At 43.4% G+C, this 26,243-nt stretch overlaps 1 protein-coding gene across 4 annotated transcripts; it reads left to right on the top strand.

Annotated features, from left to right (window-relative positions):
* The first annotated feature begins 3,592 nt into the window (after positions 1-3,592).
* csnk1da (casein kinase 1, delta a) lies at positions 3,593-25,962 on the top strand. Of its 4 annotated transcripts, XM_081711477.1 has the most exons (10): positions 3,593-4,099; positions 10,836-10,946; positions 16,447-16,595; positions 16,953-17,181; positions 17,435-17,605; positions 17,700-17,848; positions 17,973-18,141; positions 19,217-19,329; positions 20,004-20,075; positions 23,479-25,962. In XM_081711477.1, the coding sequence occupies exons 1-9, from the start codon at positions 4,024-4,026 to the stop codon at positions 20,037-20,039; spliced, it is 1,203 nt and encodes a 400-aa protein (XP_081567603.1). In that variant the 5' UTR covers positions 3,593-4,023; the 3' UTR covers positions 20,040-20,075; positions 23,479-25,962. The 4 variants fall into 4 exon arrangements, with proteins under 4 accessions (XP_081567603.1, XP_026870492.2, XP_081567605.1 ...); XM_027014691.3 differs by lacking the exon at positions 20,004-20,075 and having other exon boundaries at positions 3,595-4,099; XM_081711479.1 differs by lacking the exons at positions 3,593-4,099; positions 20,004-20,075 and having other exon boundaries at positions 10,941-11,057.
* The last annotated feature ends 281 nt before the right edge of the window (positions 25,963-26,243 follow it).

The raw sequence follows: 26,243 nt of genomic DNA on the forward strand, positions 1-26,243 counted from the left end.
GTTTCTGATAACATTCCGTGTATTCCAGAGGGTAGACTTAACAGCCGTTGTATAAAACCGTTTGACGTTTTTAGATATATTTATTCATGTTGTGCCTTTCTGTTAGTGAGAAGTTACGTTGTCTCATCGTCCGGTGTATCTACTCTCAATTGTGATGTATTTGTAAATCGAAATCACTTTGCGTAGTAGTGATACAATAATGATTACTTAAAAGTCATCTTAGATACTTCGTTGGAACTGTAGAATATTTGATATTGATATATTTTTATGTTATTACATTGCAATTTTTAAAATAATACTGCTTGTAGCCTGATCGTCAATAGATGGCAGTACAAACCAATATTTCAATAAGGTGGCCTCGACCCTTTTAAAGACTCAGACATCGGACATTTTTGTTTTTATTGATATATGCACGGCTTTATTTATTATTCTTTGCAAATAAACAGCTGTCAGCTACTAGTCGTCTTAAATTATACTCAACACGATATGTACCTGCTTGATTTCAGATTTGGGTCCCAGAAGCAGCTGAGCCCTGTGGTTAAAAAGATGTCGACCCTCCCCCTGATGTAGACCCTCCCCTGAGGTGGACCCTCCCTCTGAAGTAGACCCTCCCCTGATGTGGACCCTCCCTCTGATGTAGACCCTCCCCCCAGTGTCTACACTCCCCTGATGTAGACCCTCTCCCTGATGTAGACCCTCCCTCTGATGTCAACCCTCCCCCTGATGTAGACCCTCGCTCTGATGTCAACCCTCCCTGATGTAGACCCTCCCCCTGATGTAGACCCTCCCTCTGATGTCAACACTCCACCTGGTGTAGACCCTCCCCTTGATGTTGACCCTCCCCTGATGTGGACCCTCCCTCTGATGTAGACCCTCCCTCTGATGTCAACCCTCCCCCTGATGTAGACCCTGCCTCTGATGTCAACCCTCCCCCTGATGTAGACCCTCCCTCTGATGTAGACCCTCCCCTGATGTAGACCCTCCCTCTGATGTAGACCCTCCCCTGATGTAGACCCTTCCTCTGATGTCGACCCTCCCTCTGATGTAGACCCTCCCCCTGATGTCAACCCTCCCTCTGATGTCAACCCTCCCCCTGATGTAGACCCTCCCCCTGATATAGACCCTCCCTCTGATGTAGACCCTCCCTCTGATGTAGACCCCCCCCCGATGTAGACCCTCTGTGTGTGCTGTTTTTTCTTCCTTTGATTTATTTATATACAACCTTCAGTCTCAGTGCTGTCATCCTCTTTGTGCTCTCTACCATAGTGAATTCTTCATGTCTGATGTCTCACCTACATATTTGACATGGGTTAACAACAAACATACATGTTTGACATGGGTTAACAACTCATGGCTTTTTTTTCAAAGCTGCTGTTACATCTTTAGGCATACGGACAAATGTGGATTGTATCACTATTTTACAGCTAATACAGTGTCTTAATATTTCAACACTGACAGATATATGTTTATAGATCTGTCCATGTGGATTTTGACAGAAAAATACAAATACAAAAAAATACAAAACTAGAAATACTTTTCTAAAGTTTTTCCATTACAGCATTGCTACCCTGAAGTTATTTTCTTAGTTTTCACGTATTCCCAGGCTCTTGCAGTCATTAGTAAATGTTCACATGCGCATTGTCTTCAACGTGACTGCACACGTGCAAACCACAGCTGAACAACCAGACCACGTGACTTTCACCTGTGTAACCTCAGGCATTGGCTGCACACTGACCAATCACAGAGCACTGAATATGACGTCACCTACTGTGGGCGTTCTTACACGCCATACTCACATTTTCGAAAGATTGCTTTGGAACCTGAAAAATGATTCTTGCTTTACAAAGACCAAAGGCATTAGTCAAGAATTTGAATGTATATTGTTGACCTGACTTCAGCTAATGATAGATAAGCTGTGGCTTAGCCACTAAGGTCTCAGCTCTTCGAAGCTAAAGCTCAATGTGATAAGGCAGAGGAAGATATAGTAGAAAATAGTGTGACTGGAGAATCTATGCAAATTACTAATAAACAATCCAATCACATGGATGACTGAAAACCTTCAGGGACATTTGGTAGGGAAGGGATTACCTTCAAATGCCTTCACCACCTGCTCCAATGGGGGGACTGGACCTGGATTTCACTGTGACCTGCATGTGCCCATAAAGCATCAAACAATAACTTTCTTTCACTTTCACTTCAAACAAACAATCTTCACTAACATCAACAACTTCACCTTGTTCCAAACAAATTCAAATGGGATATAAATCCACATGGGTTATATTATAGCAGCCCACCATCACATGGGAAGTATAAATACTACTATTATTACTACTATACTACTATTAGAAATTGCTGGGGGTGAGGATGAGTTGCCAGGGTGAGCCGTTTTGTTTTTGTTTACTGTAAGTGACGTGACTCACAGCATCACCAGTAACAGGACTCAGCTTGAAGCAGAGACCTTAAGGAGTGGCAACAAAGTTGTCATTATGTAAATACATTCGCAAGAGCAAGTATAGATATGATTTAAGGATAAATTTCATATAAGGTGTCTGCCTAATACATTACAGACAACCATTAACATACTGCGTCGAATGTGATATGAACTCAATTTAAACATTTAGCTTTAGTTGAAAACGTTATTAAGTGGAAATACCTTGTCGGTGTACAGTAATGAGATTATGTACCTCTAAAATCTATCAAATATACCTGACAGGTGTACTAATGTACAGAATATTTAGCCAATGTATATGTAGACAATGAATTATGGGTTGGTTTATTAGATGAACATTAGTCTTAAACTCATACTTACAATCCAAGAATAGTCTTAGCAATGTATAGGAAATTGTCTCTTTCTCTCTCCCTCCCCCTCTTTCCTTCTCTCTCTCTCTCTCTCTCTCTCTCTCTCTCTCTCTGTTTAGTTGTGTGTAACACAGCTAGTGACTACCACTTTAAACTGTTTAGTATCATTAATTTAATATCAGAACACTTGCTACCCATTTGCTCATAATGTACTTATAATATTAAAAATGCCTTCTAATTCAACCATTTCCTCTCTGAGACGTATGGGATATGCTGTTCTTTGTGACATCTTAAACCAGTAAAAATTCAGTCTCACATCCTGGATTTGCATGTTGAGTGTTTAAGGACATAGACACACCCTAGCAACATGTGAGGAGTCATGTATCCTATAGTCCCACGTAACATGATCATGTTATTTAAACACAATAGGCCTATCAAATATGATTACGGGACTGCTTATATAAGTCACCTACTGTTCAGTTTGTGAATCAAGTATTTGTTTTATTTCCATCTTATTTTAAACATTTTATACAGTTGGTAATGTTCAAAAATTAAAAGACTGAAGTATTTAATTCAAGGTAGCATCTTTAAAAAACTATTTTTGTGACAGGTCTGCATACTCCGAACAATAGAAATATAACCAAGCCTTTTGTTGTTATTGTGCAAGCATTCTCCAAGTCCCTCCCAACTAATCCCCTTATTTTATTTTATATCCAGTCAAAGGCCGTGGTCTGCTGTTGCTATGGGAAGTGATGTCTCTGTGTACGGCATATTATTCAACCTAGGATGTTCGTTCCACTGAACATAGACAGACTAGCAAACAGTAAGTAGAACAGCGAAGAGAAACGGGAGTAAGAAAGGGTAGTTTTTAAAAATCCACCTTCATCCTTTTTTAAAGTATTGATTTTTAGACTAAAACCATCTGGAACATGCATTTCGCACTTCAGGCCTTATAACAAGTACAATATTTTGACAATACTATATTCGGAATGTTAGAAAACAAATGGTGAAAACTGGGTAATTGTTGAGGGGAAATAGCTAGCTAGCAAGAAAGCTGTAAATCTGAAGACTGGCTTGGACAGAGGAGAATAGACGGATACTGAACCTGCTCTGAATTTATTTTTAATTGCCTGCGTTTTATCGAAGTCAGCCTCCAGATATAAACATAAACCTGCCGCTCATAGAGCTAGCCGCATTGCTAGCTGGCTTTATTTGTCATATACAATGGAGTTAAGAGTGGGGAACCGATATAGGTTGGGAAGAAAAATTGGCTCCGGATCTTTTGGTGACATTTACTTGGGTAAGTGCTTCAAAACATTACCTGGCCATGTCGTTTCATAGACGACTCAAGCCACTGGTAACCGTCGTGTGTCGCCTACACCGATCAGGCTGACGTTACTTTCTAGTAATGTTTGGTTTTTAGTAAAATACCTGGCTAACAGCTAGCTAGCTGAGTGCTAACGCTAGCTGCCACTGAAGGTCGCTTTAGCCTCGATGTGTGTAACCCGTCGACTCGACACGGTCTTGTTGCAAATAAGAGTTTATACATGCAGGACAAATAAATATCTTGCTAATTATCACGAACCAGCTCGATTGTTGGTGCTGGTTTAAATATGTTGGTGGACCTAACCAGTTTCGTTCCTGTTTGTTTCGCTAACGAGGTAGCGAGGTTAGCCACTTACTTATGCAAGCTGGCAAACCAAATTTGGCCCTTAAGCTAAAATTTAACGACACACCCGTTGACAGGGAGCTGTTTCAAATTTAACCCACATAAGACTCAAATAACTGCCAGATTAATGCCTCGAAGGCTTTCTCGGTACCTAACAAATATAGTCGGCTACCTAACCGCACTTGTGAAAGATAACGCGCATTAGATTGCATTTAAGTGCGCTGTCCGTTTCTCGCTGTCGTCAGTGAAGCTTTGCTTTAAGGGTGAGCTTGGACACGTCTGACTTACCTCGGTTACCAGTCAGCTGGCATGTTCAGTTTTATTGCTTTATTCGTACCAATGCAAAATGCGGGCCACTTGGCTAAAATAATAGGCTAAGTTCTGGTGTACGTGAAATAGGTATATATTATGTGGCCGGAAAATTACACATTTTGTAATTAATATGCTAACATTTATTGGGCAAGGCAAGCAGGAGTTTCTAAAGGAATATTTGTGTGTTTCTTAGTTAATGCTTAGTAAGACTAAGAGAGCCAAGTAATGCCATGGAAAATATGGTTCTGTGTACTGTTGACTAAGAGGTAGTATATGGGGGTTGATGCGCAGGGTGACATTATATTGAAATAGTGGTGTAAACAGACTTGCTGTACATTTTATGACACATCAAAACATCATATAAATGCAAATGTTTGAGTGTTTAATCATAATCATCATCATCATCATCAGCCATCTGTTGGACCTGTGAGGGTGGAAGAGGTGAAATTCATCCATCTCACTTTTTTTGTTGAGTTCTATAATGTAGGTGTCCTTGGTCATATATGTCCTGTTAGCTTAACAGCCAGGGAGTGATGGTCTTGTTGAGACTTAGAAGATGCAGTCCCTCGTGTTTAATAAACAACATTGCTTATTGGAAAGTGACTGTCACCTTTCATGCCTCAGCCCCATTGTTCAAATCGAATCATTTGTTTGTGCATATTCGAGTTTGGCCAGGCTCAGGTTTCTGTCATGGGTTTTCCTTTGCGTTAAAGTTTCAGTGTCTTGTTGTTGTTAAACACACACTGATGATGCCATTATATTAGCGTTCGTCCCTGGTTGACTTGTGCGTAGAACTGAGCAGTAATAAAGTGCAACACTCTCTAGCCACATCCAGGGACCTTTGTGCGTCTCATACCGTTTTCTTTTTTTTTTTTTTTTCTTCTTTTTTCTTTTTCAAAAGTAGGGATCGTGGAGCCGTATGCGGTGAGGTAATTGCCGACACATGTGCTGTGTTTGTGATCTGAGGAGATCGCTGCTGCAGGACAGGAGTGTGTTGATTCAGAACGCTTCCGACCTCCCCCCCAGCCCCTCCGTGCACTGCTCCAGAAACACCATAAACACACCTCGGTGCCAGAGGACAGTCTTTAGGGCTGCACTATAAAGCTGCATGTTGTACTGTCACGATTGCTCAGTGCTGTAAGTAGCCAGCCTCATTGAAAAAAGAACCTTTTCAAACAGATAAACTTGAGCACAGCTGTTTGTATGTGTGGATAAGACCCATCCATGGTTTTGTTCTGTCAGATCTTCACGCCCTGGCTTGACTTGGTTCTGCAGGGTTATGGATCTCATATGGGCTGTGGTGCCATAACTTGGTGTTGGTACAGTCCAAGTTTGTGAAGTGCAAAGTGGCAAAACAGTTGGTGATTCAGTTGGTTTGCTGGAAACAAGTCCATCTACTTAGCATATGGACTTATGTAAAGATTCAGTACCCCCACCCCAATGTGTGAACTTGAGCCTGATGACATGCAGCTGGGGCTGATTGGGAGGTGGGTGATGGCCTGACTTGATCAAAAATGGCCATCAGGCCTTATTTTTAAAAGAAAAACAAACAATGCAGGATTCTCTGCACGGTAGGACCTGGAGTGGGGATGTTCTCACAGCCCAGATAAACTGAATGTGTCATGCACAATTGTTACCCAGTCAACATAGTGGGGCATGTCTGGCTTCAACCATGACTTCCTCCTTTTGCTTGTAACATGTATGATGTCATTGTTGACTCTTAAAGCTTTGCTTATTATACATGTGTCTTGGATGTTGTAAAACAGGTCTAATTGGTTTTATTCACCATGTCATTAATCACTCTCCCAGTTGGTGTGACCTTCCTGTGGGGGGTAAAAAATCTGATAGGCTTTGTGTGTTCCCTCATATTCCAGTTCCTGCTTCCGCTGTTCTACTTCTCAGGGGATTCTTTTCCCACCAGCCCCCTCATACAAATTACAATGAAATGAAATTTGAGTCTGTAGCGCAAAAATATCTGTCGTCCTTCGCAAAAAAAATTAGTCAGACTGAGTGGCTGGCGCTCTTATGAGATGAATCGTACATGTGCAGTTAGTTCATTCCTTAGGCAGACTTCACCCCCATGTCTGCCCTGGAGATCCTTGGTGAGTGTGCGCTTTTGGGGGGTGGGGTAATGGCAGCTGCTTTGAGGCTGAGAGGTCTGAACATGTTAATCTGGTAAGACTGTTACATAGAATGCTATCTGGTATAATTAATTTTATGTATATTTTTAAGAATTCGAAAACCGTATTTGTGACCAGAAAGTGTTTTGGTGTAGTCTACAAAACCTTTGGATATAAAACCTTTGTTTTAACATCTTCCCTGGGCTCACCATGATGTTGAATAATTTGAATGCACAAATTCGAGTTGACAAAGCTTGGGTTCCTCTTGTGTAACAGGAACGTGTTTGAACATGCCCAGTGCACTGTCAGGTCTGGTAGTGGAACAAGTAGAATATGTTGAGAGCAGATCTAAATTCCTCTAAAGATATCAGCTGGCTTACTTTTAAACTCAGATGGTTATTTGGAAGTGGAACATAATGGGTTTATGCTGGTGTTACAAGGTAATGGAGGATGTTTTCTACATCAGTACTTCCTCGGTCCCTCCAAATCACTGTGACGTGAGAAAAACGCTGTCATTCCAGATTTGACAGCTATTGTTTGACACACGTGAGGGCATGCATGTCTGTGCTGACTCTGCTCATATTGTTTGTGTGTGTGGACTTTATCCGATGTGATAAGGCTGGTCCCAGGTCCAGACATGCCCGCGTGTGCTACGGAAATGTGCCGATACCTTCAGGTCTACCTGTAGCGGCCTGGGCGTAGAGTCTGGCCCTCCGCCGGCTCGAGGAGGAGTCTTCAGGAGGTGCAGCAGAGTTCCGCCTGCATCCGTGCGTGACTCAGGAGCCCTGCGGCCTTGTCTGTCATCCATGACTTCCAGCCTCTTCCATACAATGGACTGTTCAATTTAGATGGAAATCGCACTGGTGTGGCAGCACCAACGTGGGTTCGCCCCACAGTCATTACGTTTATGGCAGTTGGCAGACGCTCCTATCCAGAGCAACTTAATTAGTTATCAGTATGACAGTACATGCGCTGCCTGGGAATCAAGCCCATGACCTTGGTGTTATTAGCACCATGCTGTAGTCATGCCCACTAGAGGCCCCTGTGCCAAGCCCACTTTAAACTTTACCAGTTTGATAGCACAGGACCTTGTGATTGGGCACCGAGTTCATTACCTGCGGGCTTTTGTGTTTTGGTAGAAATATTGTGGCATTTTTGTACCTCATAAGTTGCAGGTGTTGTTTACAGTAGTATGGTTTTTGGAAGTTGGATTGCTTTGATTTGCTAATCAGTTTGTTGTCACCCAGCGTAATATCTATGTAAATACAGTGGTGCTTGGGGCCAGCGATGAAGGATATTGTTTTTTTTAATCTAATCATTCGTTTTCTGAATCACATGGCAAAGGCCAGTCCTGGATCTTTGTTTACTTTGACGTCAGCAATGTTACAACATTATCACAATATTTGTCTATCTTTCACTCCACCCTACCCCATTGATAATGCAGTGTCCTTTACAGACACAAGCCTTTTCCTTAAAACCTATTCCAGTATTATAAAAATGGTGCTTAATCTCGCCATGAAGTAATTAGGCCACTTTGTCTTCAGACGCAGCCAAGTTCTTGTAGAACTTTTCTCCATTTGGCTTTTAAATGTTTAGTTTGTCATGTGCTCAGCCTAACTGATAAAGAAAGTTCTAGATTAACCAGGGTTATTGTCTTTGGTGTCAGGAAAAGCTCTTTTACTTATAAGTGTTACCGAAGAAGTTGGTATACATTTTGTATATTTGAGTTTGTTTTTGTGTTGGGTGGGAGACATTTTCCCAGTAGGTGGATGCTTTTCCAGTACTGGTAGGGATCCACTTTGCTAGTATAATTGTTGTGGTGGTGTGGTCCTGAAAGACTAGAGGCAGGTTTAGGCTGATTGCATTCTGTCCTGGCTGCTGTGTTCCACTGGAGTGTATTAGCGCAGTAACACTGCACTGTGTTAAGTATTGTTACTATTTCAACACTGAAGTTGACTTGCTGCACTTTGCATATTTAAGACAGTGTGTTTCAGTGGATGACTGCTCTTTAAAGAATTTGAGAAGCATTTGGGACGTTCTGGGAGCCGGGGGGGGGGGGGGGTGTAGATGAACAGTTCTTCATATTGTTTATATGGTCCTTGTTGTATTCTAATGCTGTTTCAAATGTGTTGTTTACTCGCGTAACGGGATACTGGTATAGTGGCCTGTTGTTCTGGATGAAGTAGTGTTTATCACAGAGTTGGGCAGATGCAAGTGTGAGGAGAGGCGTCGTTAGATGTTGCGTAACAAGCCGTGGCCGTTTATCCTGGTTGGTTTGAGAGGGAGGAACAGCAGCATCTCCCAGTGACCGCAGGAACTCTTCCTTCACACTCCCTCTATTCTACGCATGCTGACAAAGACAATGGAACCGCACAACTCCCTTTCCAATATGAAACCCGAAACGTCGTTATTCCCTGCGTCTCCCCCTTAGGGTTGCCTGGCCTTGCGTGTTCGTGTGTGACTTGAAAATCCCAGCAAGTCAAGATTTGATGTACAGGGTGGAAGACGCCTGTTGCGCATCAGCAGTCTAATCACAACACGTCATCACAGGAAAGCGTCATTAACTTATCATCCCACAATGTCTGGGTTATTGCTCACATTTGATCATAAAATGTTGTTGGGAATTTTACCAGGTCTAGTTTTGGCAAATTGCCTGATCATTTTTTTCAGTGTTTGGTCTCCAGCTGGCTTTTACACACAAACCCATGCTGGAACATTTATGGGCACAGCTGCCTGTGTAAAAAGAGATTTAGGTGTGCTTCTACTTAAAAATAATGAGTTGGAGTCCAGTCCCCCCCCCCAACGCTTCTTCACCCTGGGCCTTATCTCCCCGAGGAAGAGCCTAGTGTGTTGGGGGACCTCGAATGTGAGCTTTGCGCTGGGGCAAGGCCCTGGGGTGAAGGAGTGGGCCAGGGATGTGTTCTCAACTTTAGACCTGCTTGCCCCAGCCTGCTGTGCGTGTGCGTGTATGGGTGCGCGTGTGCGTGTACACACAACACACACTGAATCCCCCAGACATCCTCCATGGCCCTACCGTTCAGCCTGCCTTTAACGTCACGTTCCCCCGAGGTGCACTGTGTACGCTCAGTTCCCAAGAAAGCTGTTCCTGTTATTTGTGGGCCTCTTTTTTTTTTTTTTATTTTTTTTTTTTTGCTTCGGCTGTAATTTGGTTTTGGAGTGGTGTCATGTTGCGGTTCGAGCTGGTTAAGCCTGAGTGCCTCTCAGTGGGCTATTTCTCCCTGCTAGGATCTTCACTGTGGCCAAATGGTTGACAGGAGGTGGTGGTGTAGACTGATCTTTCTGTAAGCTGTAGCAGAGTGAGGCAGTATGTCCTAAATCTCAAATTTTGGCAACATTTTTTTTTTTTTAAATCCAGTGATAAATGTATAAGCCAACAGTATTAAAAATGTATCTTTATTGAACAAAGCACACACTGGCACTGTTTTAGTGGTGTTCCAGTGGAGAATATTTGAGTGTGTATTTTAGATGTATCACGTCATTCTCGAGGGTTTACTTTTTTATTGCTTCATTTTAAATATCTGTGTAAAGATACAATAAAGTGTTCAGAAGGCAGCGATTCTTAGCCCTGACTAGGAGAGATGGGTGCCATCATGATATGGCAGCATATCGTGATTACAATGAGAAATTTCAATATGAAGTCCTAAGCCTGCTGACTCTGTTAATGTTATAGGTATGACGGTGTTGTCATCAAGGTCTATTGGTCTGATTTTCTACCTGGAAGTAACCCTTTTTTTGGGGTGGGGGTGGGGCTGCTTTTTTTTTTTTTTTTTTTTTTTTTGGCTCTACGCTCTTCACAGCTGTTTGTGTGTTTTTTTTTTTTTTTGTTTTTTTTGTTTTCTCCCATTTATGCCCATAATTCCTTTGTAAGCAGGCTGCTGTCCTGTGTGCCTGACCCATTTCTTTCTGTTTCTCAGGCACAGACATCTCTGTTGGGGAAGAGGTGGCCATCAAGCTGGAATGTGTGAAAACCAAGCACCCTCAGCTACACATAGAGAGCAAGATCTACAAGATGATGCAAGGAGGAGGTACATTCCTGATGTCCCAGCATGCACTGCTGCTTCCTGCCCACGAGCTCCTGGAGTGTACCTTTTTGGAGTTTACAGTAGCATTCCCAACAACTTATTAGGAAAATTACTGTAAGCTTCATAATGTCTGCATACAGCCTCAGTGCACATGCACCTACCCACTGTGATTACGTTCACCGTGGTTCACCGTATTTTCAAAATATGCTGAGCAATTTCAGAGTAATTTTCAATTGTTGAAGCTGTGTGTGTGTGTGTGTGTGTGTGTGTGTGTGTGTGTGTGTGTGTGTGTGTGTGTGTGTGTGTGTGTGTGTGTGTGTGTGTGTGTGTGTGTGTGGTGATTGTCTAATGCAAGGTCAAAACCTTTATAAGAGTGGGCACCAAATTTGGAGAGGTGATTTAATTGTACGTAGTAAAGGTAAAACGCTTCTACTCTGGATAATTGTTATTCCATTTTCACTGATCGGCCTTGATTGCTGGTTCTTGGCTTCGTTGGCTGTCTGGTAATTTTAAGGACATTTGAATTATTGATTTGTTTGCTATAGCAAGGCTTACGTTAATTCAGAATAATTGACTTGATCTGGCATGGAGCCTTTGAAGTGAAATTGGTGGCACATGATCACTTGGAAATGGGGATGTACCTTAGACTAGAGTTAAAGATGTTGAAAGGTGATGCAACATTCATCTCTTAAGTCAACACAGACTGCGTCCGTGAATAGCCGTACTATCTCCCATGTTTTGAGTTACACTGGGTAGTGTTCTGATGTCTATATCAACCTGCTGCACTGTAACACTTTTTCTATAAAAGAAGCGTTAGTTAGGCCGCGTGAGGCAGCCTGCTGCCCCTCAGTACTCGCTGTGAGTCAGCATGCCACACTCCACTAAGCGTGTCTTTGTTCAGGTTTGAGTGCGTGCATCGCTCCCAGCGGCTCGTCCACGGCGGACTTTCCATGCTTTGCGTGTCATCCTGAGAACCACTGAAATTCGTATTCACCACGGTGTTGATTGTGCTGCCGGTCCACATAAAGCGAGTGGATGGGCTGCCCTTGGAAACGCTCCTGATGTTCACTAGTTACATTTGTGTGAATCTGTTCTTAATCAAACTAGCGCGCATCACAGAGGATTCGAGTCTGTGAAACTTCTTAAACTGACAATGCATCTATAGAAACGACCTCTAATGAACCTAGCTTTAGTAGCATCAGTGATGCATTGTGCAAGAAATATGGAATGGTTTGTGGTCATGCCTGGTTAATTAATCACAGAGAAGTGCTCTTAAGTAACAGCATGTGGTCAGAGCTGTATGTGTTTTTTGTTTTTGTTTTTTTGTTTGTTTTTGGTTCATTTTTAAATTCTCATCAGAAGCTTCCAAGTTTAACTTGGTGGTCAGATGTTACTAATGACTGTTGGATTCTGTGCCTCAACATCTGTTTTTGCTGTTTGTTACTTTTAAAGTTTTTTATTTTTTTCAATAAATGCACATTTAAAAAAAACAAAACAAAAAAAAAACACAAGCAAACCATTAAGCAAATGTATATTTGGTGTTGAATAATTATAACATGTCTGTTTGCCAGCAACCAGCAACTCAACCCCAGAAAGACACATACTTTGGTCAAGCTTGTCAAACTTAGGTTGGTCTTCATTGAGCTTTACATGTTTACCAAAGTCCCCATCACTACTACATCTAGTGCTGTGTAATATTACTAGTACAGATCCAGTCCTTCGTAAGCATTTGCCCAATTTTTCCCTTGTTTGGAACCCTTCAATTTTAGAAAAGAATAAATAAGCAAGGCTTTGTTGTAAAACAAACACTATTTGTTGATTTTTGATTTCTTTTCTTGTTTTAAATAGTGGGGAAGGGTGAGTGGGAGGATTTTTAAAATTTCTAATCTGATTTCGTCAGTCTGAGGTGTGAGTAGCTTGCCTTTCTGAAGTTGGATTATTGGTGGATGTTCTCACAGTGAGCCAAGCCTTCTCCATGTCCTCTTGATCCCTGAGTTTTCCACTCATTATACATTATTACTTGCCATAAATCAATGATATGAATATGAATGAGGTTCCTGAAGGATACATTTCTTTTAGTTTAGCTGGTAATGGCCCCAAGTGTCTTAGTTGTAGTTAGGTAAATGCATGCTGTTAACTAGAGGCATGGCCTGCTTCCAGCAACTGTGTGTGCACATCCCTGCGGTGTTCGTTCTGTTTTGCACTGTGAACATCACACTAACAATAGCATGACTGTACATGCACAACATTCACACACTGTGGTGGCTTGCTCTCTGTCTGTCTGTGTGTGTGATTGGGAGAGGCCAGATGGTGGGGGTGGGCTACGTCTTCAGTCTTCCTTCTCCCTAACTGCATCTCCTCTACTACTCTGCCTTATTCAGCAACGGATGAATACTGTCTTTACACTATCACACGGGGGGGGGGGGTGTGTGTGTGTGAGGGAGAGAGAGAGAGCGCATCGCCCGAAGCACAATCAGTCACTGATTTTGTATTATCTCACGGTGTGGATTCTACTCACCTGTGCTCATACATACAAACGCTCAGTCCCAGGTGCCTTCCTTCATATGGGTTCATTCATTTAAAACTGCTCAGGATTAGAGCCAGGCTTGCATAGCATAGAGGATGACCCAGACGGGGGTGGTTGGCGGGATATATTTACCCTCCTGAGCTTGCTCAGAAATAGCTGACCTGGAAGATGTGTGCTACAGAAATGCTGAGCAATGAAAGCTCTGCTGTAGAAGGCAATGAGTACATACACACACACCCACACCAGGGCAGTTAACAGCTACCCAGACACGGTAGCCTTCCTGTGATGTGATGAGCCTTTCGTCTGTGGTCGTCTCCCCAAATCATTTCTGTGTGAGGGCCCCATACATGGGTGGAGGTATGTACATCACCAGACCCCCAAAATATCAATTTCAGGAAGTACAGTCATGTTCCCTGTGTTAGAGATGTCTTGGATATATTTTTGCCCAAAAAAACAACAACTCATAATTATAATTTCCCAAAAGTAAGATGGCTCTGGGATCCTCTCCATAAAGAACCCGAATCAGGGTTCGGCGTGTTTAATGAGAACCATTAGAAGGGCAAGTTGGTTGGTTTTTGTTTTTGTTTTTTGCTAACTTGGAGAGTGACGTCACAAAACTGCTACTGAATGAACGTTATTTGTGACCTGCTGATAGCTGAGAAGGTGTATTCATTCAAGATTAGCTCCTGTGTCGAGTTGGCGATGGTCTTGTGTTTTGAGTGAGGACACAGTTTTCCTGTTTTAAACATGTCCCTGTACTATCCACGAACTGTAAATCCCATGATGCTTGTGTCTATGTGCACATGCATCACCGTGTGTAAAGATTAGCTATTAGCATGGGAGTAGTGTTGAGACTAACTTCGGGTGAGCCAAAAAACGGCGGGAAAAAAAACAACGAAAGCCCATTTTGTGGCAGAAGCGGTGCGACAAGTTGGTAGGCTTTATATTTCACACTGACTCACCACGATGGTGCAAAAAAAAAAAAGTGACGATTGGAATGAACTTTACGGTAGCCTTCTCCTGTGGGGGCAGCTAATTAAATAATTATGTATTTTGTAATGGTGACTGGTTTTCTTACATGGTTTAATGTAAAACAGCTGCTGTTCTGACTTTTTTCATAGTTTTCCTTTGAAAAGTTCAAACAAGATAATTTAAAAAAATTAAGAAAGGTTTACTGTGGAATTGTGCATTATATAGCCAGAATGCTTCATTTTTGTACTGCTTCTGATTAGAAACCACAATGTTTGCCACACACGGCAAGCAACAAAACCAGAGCTAATGCGTGTGTCTGTTTGCTGTGAACATTACGCTGCTGAGGAAAGCAGGGTTATGCTGATTAATGTAGGAGAGCGTTGCTTGCGACGTGCTGTGGCACGGTACCGTGTCTGCAGTGAAATGGGCTTATTACAACACTCACGACACATTAGCCCAGTGATTTTTATGAGCCAGGGCACCAGCTGTTCTGCAAGTTTTTCCAACATACTATATACTGGAAAAGAAGACACTTACTATATTAAAGCTCTTTATTTAGTTAATATTTTTTTAGATTCCTGAACCTTGACGTTCAGTTTCTGATGCAAATTGCGTGTCTACACTTAATGATGGCTGCTGATTGACAGTTAATAGTCATATTTGGATGCAGTTACAATGGGCTTTGTTTACAAATGTTCTAGTTGTAGTTTCTTTTAAGGAAAAACTGTTAAGCCTTAATTTTAATTGGGGGAAACAAAATGGTGGAAAGCCAAAAATGAGAAAATAAAATGGGATTTACAGGAAGGGTTTGGGGCTGGGTATAACTGATTTCATAGGGCCATAGTTTGCAGTCCTTTGAGCATTTATTTTGGATTGTCTCTGTAGTGTTTAAGATCTTAGGTGTTGTAACAGAATAACATGCTGCCCAGTGCAATCCCCAGTGTTTAGCAACTAGAACACGAGTGCAAAATATAATGAACTGAAAAATGTTCCAAGTCTCTTCAGTTATTAATTTACTAACCAAAAAGTTGAGGACCTTACTAAATGACATTTCAGTGTTGTATGATTTTAAACCTTTAAATTATGTTGAGACCATCTATGCCAAACTTGAAATATTTGTTCTCTGTGGAGGTGTGTATCAGCTATTTAATCTGAAATACAGATTAGTCACACGGTTAATAGATGCCTTCATGCTTTTTGATGCATGTTTGCGATAACATCCACAGATAATTGCAGTTACTCTGTAACTCGGTTGTGCTGTATTGCTCTCTGTATGTTGCCTATGAACCTCCTATATCACATGGCATGTTGGTGGCTGAACCATGGCCAATGGGGCAGAGGACGGGTCTGTGGTGCAGGAGGAACTGTGTACGAGTGATCTGATTGGCTTGCTGCCCTCCTGCTGAGGCCTGCTTCATCCTTTGCCCCCCCCACCCCCCCCCCCCCCCATGCCTCGTGCAAGGTTATCCCACAGATGTGTTTTATAGCAGCGGTCATGGAGCATCCAAGCGCAGGCGTGTATATGGTCCGGATCGCCGTGTGGTGGTTTATCGTGCCGCCACATGGACTGAATCAAATGGGCGCCCCAACCCCCCCCTCTTCAACTGGCGAATATCAACTGTGGTGAGGGTCACCTTCCGTGTCTGGCAGTCTAGAAACCCAAAACGACCGAGCTTGTCTCTGGCCATTGATTTCTTACTTATGGATGTGTGGAAACGGTTGCTGTTCATCTAGCACAGTCGCATAGACAGGACGGTGTCCCTTCTACCCAGAAGGGATTTCAACACAGGTGTTTAATATTGTTAGTGTAGTAGCAATGGCAGATGTATGTTTCGATACATAAAATTGCTAAGTCATGAAATGATGCATGTCTGAGTGTTTTTTGGAATTATCATCCGTAATTATTTTCCAAATAGTTTCTAAAATGAAGATACTTTTCAGTGTCATGGTGCAGATTTGTGTTTTGTTGTTATCGTTGATTAATGGTCTTTCCATCTTTCCCAGTTGGAATCCCAACGATCAAATGGTGTGGTGCAGAGGGCGACTATAACGTGATGGTGATGGAGCTGCTGGGCCCCAGTCTGGAGGATCTCTTCAACTTCTGCTCCCGCAAATTCAGCCTGAAGACGGTTCTCCTCCTGGCTGACCAGATGGTGGGTGTGCGGGGGTGTGTGTGTGTGGTGGGGGGTTGTTAATTACAGTCAGTGTCTGCTCCTGGGTTGGCGATTAAAGGAGCCAGTATTACAGGATCAGATCTGAGTGCTGTTTACATGGCTACCATGGTTCCTCTTTCACCTGTGGCTTGATGTAGCGTTCAGTGCCAGAAGGCATGTTGCTGTCCAAAGCCTTCTTGTTCTGTCTTCACTCATTGGCTGTTTTGCATTGCGGAGTTGACATCATGACAAGTGTGTCTGCGTGTCTCTCTCTCTCTCTCTCTCTCTCTCTCTCTCTCTCTCTCTCTCTCTCTCTCTCCCTCTCTCCCTCTCTCTCAACCTGTTCCCTGTCCCCAGATCAGCCGCATCGAGTACATCCACTCCAAGAACTTCATCCACCGTGACGTGAAGCCCGATAACTTCCTGATGGGTCTGGGGAAGAAGGGCAACCTGGTCTACATCATTGACTTTGGCCTGGCCAAGAAATACAGAGACGCGCGCACACACCAGCACATCCCCTACCGCGAGAACAAGAACCTGACTGGCACCGCCCGCTATGCCTCCATCAACACACACCTGGGCATAGGTACAGACACAAAGGCACACCTGGACTTATTGGACATAGGTCTACACACACACACACACACACACCACTGATGGTAGGTTTATGCACTCCACTGCCACTTTCTCTAATCAGTTACCCATCATACAGATGTGTTAGGCACTGGATGCATTGGATTTTGTGTTCATTTTTGCTTTGACAGTGAATCTGCTTCACTAGACTGGCTTTAAGTGTGACCTGACATGACTTTTTCCATCTTGGACTGTTGTGCCCTCAGAGCAGTCCAGAAGAGATGATCTGGAGTCCCTGGGCTACGTGCTGATGTATTTCAACCTGGGCTCTCTGCCCTGGCAGGGCCTCAAGGCTGCCACCAAGAGGCAGAAATATGAACGCATCAGTGAGAAGAAGATGTCCACTCCCATCGAAGTCCTCTGCAAAGGATACCCATGTAGGCTATTTCTGCTGCTTGTTGGTTTATTAGGTTTCCATGGTATTTAACGGAAAAATGTGCTTACTCTCGTCCCCCGTCCATTCTCTTGTAGCTGAGTTCGCCACGTACCTCAATTTCTGCCGTTCCTTGCGTTTCGATGACAAGCCCGACTACTCGTACCTGAGACAGCTCTTTAGGAATCTCTTCCACAGACAGGGCTTCTCCTACGACTACGTCTTTGACTGGAACATGTTGAAATTCGTAAGTGTCCACAACGAGAGGGCACCGGTGAACGTCCCAGCTTTGCGCTGGTTGAGGAGTCAGGTGCCGGTAGGCTGCTTTCGGATTTGCGTGTGGTGATGACGTGACGTGTCTCGCCATTCAGGGCGCGAACCGGGTGGCGGAGGATGCGGAGAGGGAGAGGAGGGATCGTGAGGACAGACTGAGGCATGGCAGGAACCCGGGCACCAGGGGAATGCCCACTGCCTCCAGTAGACCCAGAGCAGCGCAGGATGTAGCTCCGCCCACACCCCTTACACCAACCTCCCACACAGGTGACCGTGCACACGTGACACCGCTCACACACACACACATTCACACGGAAGGCGGCAAACTCCAAAGGTGAAAACCCTTCCTCAAGCACCGCCCACACTCCTAGACACAGCACGAGTATGTTCAGGCAACACCCACTCGTCCAGTGACTTGTCTATACCGGTCAGCCTTGATTTCAACCTTTGTAGTGAAACAACTCACCCTGATACTGAAGAAATCTGTAATCAGCAACAAATCAGCATTACGTTGCAGGAGACATACGTACACAAACACAAAAGATTACACTGGTCCAGAGCCTCTCCCACCAACAGCTGGAACTGGGAGATGCAATAGTGTTATCAGGATCATGCTGCTCAGTTCTCATACTTGAGGCTCGTATTTTTTTCTCCAGTTTTCACTGGTTCAGTTTGGCATGGGTCTTGTGGCTTTGACGACATTTGCAGTGTTCAGGAGCTGTCGGCTGCTCCAGGCAGTTTTTAGCAACTTTGTGTTCTCGGCTGAGAGGAAGTGGTAACGCAGTCACTCGGTTTCCCACTAAACAGGAAGTCATATGACATCGTGTTGTGCTCACAGATGAAGTGATGTTCCTTTTTCAGATGGTAGTGATTTGGGGGGGGGGGCGTTGTCTGATGTACAAATAAACCCATAAAAACTCCTTTTCTCAAGGTTTTTGCAGCAGGTTTGATTTTTATTGAACTGATCCCAGTCCTCCGAGGACATTTGGTGTGAAGGACTGGTTAAATATAGTGAACTGGGACAATGAACTGTTAAGATGGTGCTCAGTTTTCTGTCTGGCTGTGTTTCTGGGTGCTGCAGTGCATGTTTTGCAGCAGGAAGCTCTGTGTTTACACCCACAGAGTAGAGATGTGCTGGTTTGCCCCAGGTAGCAAAAAAAAGGCCACGACCACACAATGCAGGCTTTGCGTGTGAAGTAGAATGTCTCCCTTTCATACCTTTCCTGGTAAAATTATGGGGTAAAGGAAAATCACACATCAACAGATGGCATTCTGTTGCCCTGAATTCTTGTCTGCACACTAATGTTCTTGTTTGCTTTGATTGGCTGGCTGGATGTGTCAGGAGTGGAGCGTGAGAGGAAGGTCAGTATGAGATTACACCGTGGCGCTCCAGTGAACATCTCCTCTTCTGACCTGACCGGAAGACAGGACACCTCACGAATGTCCACCTCACAGGTAATGAGGCCTGCTCTTAACAATCGTCCCTCGTTAAAATATCTTTAAGACCTTTTTAAACTGAAGCCATCAGAGCCTTTAGTCATACCTTTACTAGTGCTGTATACTAGAGTTGTTGTTGTTGTTGTTGTTGTTGTTGTTTTTTAACCCACCGTCCAGCTATATCTGCACATCTTTGTATCTTTGGTGTTCACAGCTGAGGTGCTGCGTGTGAGATTGGTATAGAGATGCCCTGCCGACTGACTTCTGGCTTCAGTAGCTGTTAGCATGCTACGTTAAAAAGCCTTGGTGACTTATTTCATGCACGTCTCATGGGGTCACAGTTGGCGCATTCATAAATATAAGCCTTCGTACTTTATAAGGCCATTAACCTTTCTGCAGATTTGGCTTTTGCTGTTGATGTCTAGAGTAGTTGTAGGCACAAACTGGGGATTGCATCACTGGTATAAATTCAGAACCTGGATTTAGAGAAAAATGAGACCTGCAGATAAATCTGTCGCATAAAATTCTCAAGTTACGTAGTGCTCTGACCTCGAAAGAAATCACAGTTCACCTTTCCTGAGTGCAGTCTAAGTGTTACTACTCCGTGCACTGTGTGTAATGCATCTTCCCACATTACCCTACCTTTCTTCATGTATAAATGTCTCCCCCACTCCCAAACCCACCCCTCTCAGAATAGCATTCCCTTCATCGATCACCACGGCAAGTAACTGCACGCCACGCTCTGCTCTGAGAGGCGGCACCTGGTGAGTGACAGCTGGGTGCCATTTTGTCTGCCCTGTCTGCACCTTCTTGTGCTTAGTCTAAGGGGGGGGACAACCTCGTCTACCTCACCCTGCCCTGACTCACGTTAACCAGCATCACATACCCCCGTCTCCACACACACTACTCCTGTTGACTTGAGGGTGTCGCCTAAACATATTCCTCTGTTGTTATCGAACATGAAATGCAGACATGGATCAAGATCTAAATGAAGGATGTCTTCTAACATTCAAATTCGGTCTGTAACTTTGTGGTTACTTGGCTAAGGCTGAGAGAGGGGTTTTGTCATCCTAGGCTTTGTGCATGACTCCCTGTTCCTATGGTTTAGGTGAGAATAAAATCAGTCTGTGTGAACAAAAGAAATTGTTTGGTAGACTGTTGCTGCTCACAGATGGACCCTTGTGGAGCTGGTGGAATGCCTGTATCCAGTATTTGACTGTATTAAAGCTCCATGTGAACCTTGGCATGTTGAGATATATTTAGCCCCTATGCGGCTGTGCTAATACACACTATGCGGCATAAGGGGATTTGTGCGGGGGGCCATGCCTCAGTTTTATCGGGCAAAGGAGAGGTGCCCACAGCCCCCTAAACACACAACTGTCTGCAGTCGTTGGCGGTTTCCTCCCTGTCGGGATGGGCTTGGAGATTTAGATGCAAACTAACTGTGTCCATAGTGATGTAAATTTGTCCCTTCTGAAGCCGAGGCCCCAGAAAGAGCTGAACATACGTCTGCTCCACAGGCCGCATGCATTCACTAGAACTGGGCCAGATTAGTGCTGCTTAAACTGCCCTGTGTAAAGGAAGCTGCTCTCACCCATCAGTCGTTCTGTGTTCAGTACTCGTATGTATAGCACGATGACGAGGCTGGTTGCATTTAATTACAAGTGTAGTATGAAGAGCGTGGGAAAAGATTATTTTGTCCTTACATGGAAATGTGGTCCCTCCACCTCCGCCCTTCTGCTGGCACTGCAGTCTTCCAGTAATACCGTACAGACATTGCCAGGACTGCGTGCCTTCACATATCACACTGCCGTTTTAGCAAGAATCTCTAGCAGGTTCCATCAGACATGTTCCTAGAGGCCAAAGTATTTTAGTAACATTACAACCAAATAATATTTACTTTTTTTTTTTTCTCCTAATCAGATGAAACTCTTTTTATGACTGTTTATGTGAAAGTGTTGTGTGTGGGGTTTTCTGGTTTAGCTAGAAGCTGTTGGCATTGGTCCATGTTACTGACAGATCTGAGAACTGGTCTAGAATCAGTCCGGTCAAGCAAGTTGTCTGGTCTGGCTTTAAAATGAAGTGTGTGTGCTACACACTGAAATGAGGTTGAAGCTTAACACTTTGATTCTAAATAGAGCTGGATAGTTCCTGTTCAAAAAACATGCACCCTATGAACCTGAAATGACCTTAAAGACATGAGTTTATGTGGGAACTTCCCTCAGCTTGTAGGGTATACAGACGGTAGGTGCACCAGCTCGACATCACTCTCTCTTCTCCCTGTCTGTGTGGGCAGGCCTCTCAGCAATAAAGCCCAGTCAAAGGCAACACCGTAGTTAAGGAAAACCTCCTATGGTGATTTTATCTTTGGCTACTCCTGGGTCCTGCTGAACAAAGCAGTTTTTAAGGGAAAAAAAAAGTCACTTTGGAGTAACCCGTTTTAAATTTTATTTTTATATACATATACGTGTGTGCGCGCACACGTGCAGCATCCACTCAAATATGAAGAGGGGTATTCAGTAAAGAACTAGGCCTAACCCATGTCCTAAAAAACCTTCCCCTGAGTCTCAGAGCCTTTCTGACCTGCCATGCTGTTTCTCTGACGTGTGTGTTGTCCTTCACCTGCATGCTGTGCCAAGTCCTCTGTAGTTACTTTGGCATGAACTTTGTAGTTACCTTTCTTGCGCCATCGTACTTAATGAGAGCAGGTCGTGGGCGCTGAGGATGTGTGATGAGTGAAGGATGTCTCCTTTTCTCTCTCCTCCACCCTGAGCACGCTGCTTGGGCCTGGTGTTCTGCTCACTTCTCTCCGGCGCTGAGACTGCCTACCCTCTCTGCTGTTTACAGTCATGATATTGGTGTGAAGCTGTACAGCCTTTTAGTGTGTGGATTTTAAAGCAGTTTAATCCATACTTTTTATTTTTATATTTTTAGCTTCTTAAGATTTCTCCAACATCACCTTGATGTCTTTTTGTTTCACCATGCCCCCCCCCCCCACACACACACACCTTGACGGCTCTTTTGTTTCCTCGGCACTGGCAGAGATGGATTACTGCTGCCCTCTAGAGGAGAGCCCTTCTGTGATTGGCTGAATTCTCTACCCCTGCTCCTCCTGGGCCTTGTGTAGTCTCAGAGCTCTGTCAGCGCAGTGTGAAAAATGCTCTCCTTTTTCTGTGTTCAGCTTCTTGTCATCGCTTGATTTTGTCGTTTAACGCCCACATAAAATCCACCGATGGACAGCTGAGAGCCACTTAAAAAAAAAAATTAAAAATAAAAAAAAAATGTGCTTGCTGCTTTTGTGTACTATATTTTCACGTTCACATAAGTGTGTGAATATATAATGTTTATAGTCGTCTATGTATATTCATGAGTAAGGCTATGGAGAGGGGCTTGTAAGGAAGCCCTCCAGCAATTAATTAAAATGTATATTCAGGACTCACGCATGCATCCGCATATTTAATTATGCTGCTCAGAAATGAACTAATTAAATGCCAGTTCACATGCCCGGACAGAAATCAATAATATTGATTGGCCCCCATGTTTTCAGACGGCGGTGTTTTAGCAAAACTACAGTGTCTTGCACCCAGAACGCAGAGTCTGTGCTTAAGGCCAATACCATGAGCCTTGGATGCACTATTCAAAAAAAACCCAATGGATTGTAGTTAAGTCTACCAGTCCAGCCATGTCAGGTTTTCAGTTCATTTGGCTCACGCACCAATGTTGCTAGTGAACACTTGTCAACATAAACAACCGCACCTGGCATTATTCACACTGTGTTTGATTTCCACACCTGTAACTGTTGTAGCTTGTTTGGCGAACTGGACCATAGTTCATCGAAGTACAGGAACAAAGTGATGAAGGTCTACTGAGTGTAACAGTTTTCAGCCAGGTTAGACCGGAGATACTTTGCATCCAAAGCTGTGAGACTGTAACAGACTCAGTCCAAACTAAACCTTTACATCCTTCTCTCACTCTTTCTCTGTTTGACATTTTCTACTATTGCAGTTACCTGTGATTTTAAATAGAATGTTTGAGGTGGTGACCGTCTCCCCCACCCAGTGTGGGTGGGTGGGTATTTGAGGAAGTGAGAGGTTCATGGGGGTCGGAGAGTGCCTGTCTCTGTTTATTTGATTGTTGCTGACTGTATGTTGTTCTGTGCCACGGTAGGCCCTTTCCCGCGTGACCCCCAGCGGATTGCAGTCAGCTGTACCTCGATGAGTGCTGCACACGCCACCAGGAGGCAGACCATCAGCGGCCCTGTTCTGCACCAGGACTTCTCCGGCATCTGCAAATCAAAGCCACACACAGACTTTATTTCTTTATTCTTTTTCCAGTGCAACTGAGCCAAGTAACACAAACTTGTTGCTGAGGGAGATGAACAGACACGTACCCGCGCGCGCGCACACTTTCTCTCGATCAGTCTTGCACATGTGCTCATGTGAACATGTTCTGATCCAGCCACCTGCACGCACATCACAGTAGATGATTTAAAAAAAAAAGTAAAAAGCAGTTGCAGCACACTGAGCTGTTTCACATTGCTGCATAAGAAGACCTCTGGTGAAATGGGCGGGGCAGAACAGGGCGGGCGTGGCCATTCCTGCCTTACTCTGTCTTGTGCTGTTGGGGGGCCTGGACTTTCCTCCTGCTGTCCTGGAGCCCTCATAAGCAAAGTGTCTCTTGTGCCACAACCCCAGTTCAACCCTCACGACACTCTTGCTCACCTGTTGCAAAAAAAAAACAAAAGGAAAAGAAAAAAGAAATGACTAGAAATGACTCAACCAGCTTGAAATTGAGCTGTACTAATAGCCATTGATCTTGTGCTTCTTCAACTTTTTGTGGGCTTTTTTTGTTTTTGTTTAACAAATATTTAACTGTTTCCACTGGCTGCATTCTTTTACAGGTTTATTTTTGCTTTGAACTGCATTTAAGAACTTGAAATTGGGAGTTCAGGTGGTTTAAATGTCTAAGGAGAGTGGGTAGAAGCTTTTTTTTCTTTTCTTTTTTTAATCAGACATACAAAACACATCTGTAGGTTTGGACGTATGCTACAGACAGAAAGGAAACTACCCATGCAGTCCAAATCGGAGAACTGGGAAGATTTATTACTTTTTGGTTTTTAGACTTCAAAAATAGCAGATGCATATCCATTATGTTTGCAGGAAGGTGGGGGTCCTGAATGGAGTTCCACAGGACTTTGTTACATGTGGAAGGTTTGTTCTTGAGTTCTGTTGTTGGTGTAGTAAAGCCTAGGGAAGAGGTGGCAAATAAAATGTTTAAATAGCAGTCTGATAACACACCAGTACCATCCAGTACCACATCTTCAGGCATTGTGGGTGAGCTTTTATTTTCAGTTTTGTGTGCCCATCAGTTTTTCTCTGTGCCCATCAGCCTGATTGTTGACTTTCTGATTGATTTTAAAAAAGTTTTTTTTAGTTTTGTCTTTCATTCCCTCAAGCGATGGAAAGCAAAATCGCATATGTTGTGGAAAAATTTGTGTGCTGTTTGTTTTGAACTTGCAGCCAGTCTTTCTTGATCCACAACACATTTGACTGTACGGTAGATTGTTGGCCATTGGATGCGCTGTGTGTGCGCGCTACTTGTTTATTACTTGTTTTTTTGTTTTTTTAAATAGCATGTTGGGATTTTTTTTAACTTTAAACAGAATATGTTGGGAAGACTGTACTGTGGTGTGAAAATCCTGGACAAACGTGTATCTGAATCGGTTGTTTCTATTCATGGCCAGTTACGCAGTGTGAGTTTTTGGCTTCTGGTTTCAGAAGTGAAGTTGGAATGTGTGGTGATTTGCTCCAGCTCAGTCTGAGTGACATGAACACCAGTCATCAGGACTCTTTAAGCCATGCCCACTAAACTTTTTTTTTTTTTTTTTTTTAACTAAATTTCATTTAATATTTTTCTTTACAAAAAAATTAAGATCGTTTTATTTGCTGAGTGTTACACAGGCTTTTGGAGCCATTTCCTCCAGTCTTCATCTCAGTTTTACTTTCTACAGTTACTTGTGCTTCTAATCTTAGAGGAAGTGACAGTCATGCTGCCTGTCCACAGGGCCATCCAAGTAGAGCGTAGACGTTTGTGTAGTCGGGGACAGGGTGTAGCGGTGGTGAAACTCTTCTTTTGTCATGTATATAGGATGTTCCTAGTGATGGCGAGGTGCCGTTTTAACATAACCTGTGTGTGTGTGTGTGTGTGTGTGTGTGGAGTATGGGGAAAATGGTAGTGTGTAGAGAGATGTGAGGGACTGTTCCATTCTAGATTTGTTAAGTTAGTGTTTTCGCTCCTCCGGTGGTCTCAGAAAAGAAAAAAGCAAAAATGGCTCCCATAGTTTTCAGTGTGGGAGCAAACCCACTCGGGGAACATCCAGTTATGTTTTTGTTTTTTTTGTTTTTGTTTTTTTAATTTACTTTTTTAATTTTGTTTTATTTTTATTTTTTTTACAACATTTTAAAACATTTTTGCTGGTTCGTTTGAGCCAAGACTGATTGGCCGGGCCTTCTGAATTACCCAATCACCACACTGTGCTGTATCAGATGGAATTATGGGAATCTTCCTGCTGTGGAAGGTTTTTCTCCTCATTTGTATTGCCACTGTATTTGTGTATTTTAAATTGTGTAAATAAATTAATAAGTACTTGTATGTTTCCTTAGTCAAACTTTTTTGCCCTGCTCCGTTAGATCCAGCCTCTTGTGCTCTGAGTCATCGAGTAATCAGTCATTGTGCTGAATTTTAACTGCTTTATTTGGAGAAGAGAGGAGGAATCTTATTTTTTTATTCCGTGATTCTCTGCATCAGTGGCTGCCGTCCACACAGTGGCTGTTAGGTGACAGTTGTCCAGCTTTTGTAGCTGTTGGTCAATGTGGCTTTGTGACTTATGTTCAATTGGATTTATATAGTGATTCATAAATACTATAAGTGAG

This window comes from Electrophorus electricus, chromosome 3 (genome assembly GCF_041902795.1).
Source record: "Electrophorus electricus isolate QZ-2024a chromosome 3, ASM4190279v1, whole genome shotgun sequence".
NCBI lineage: Eukaryota > Metazoa > Chordata > Actinopteri > Gymnotiformes > Gymnotidae > Electrophorus > Electrophorus electricus.

Excerpts from the sequence above, each read along its gene's own strand:
- csnk1da (XM_027014691.3), top strand. The coding sequence starts at position 4,024 with ATGGAGTTAAGAGTGGGGAACCGATATAGGTTGGGAAGAAAAATTGGC. Across the intron at positions 4,100-10,835 it reads TTTTGGTGACATTTACTTGG|GCACAGACATCTCTGTTGGG; the intron begins GTAAGTGCTTCA and ends TCTGTTTCTCAG. Across the intron at positions 17,182-17,434 it reads CAACACACACCTGGGCATAG|AGCAGTCCAGAAGAGATGAT; the intron begins GTACAGACACAA and ends TTGTGCCCTCAG.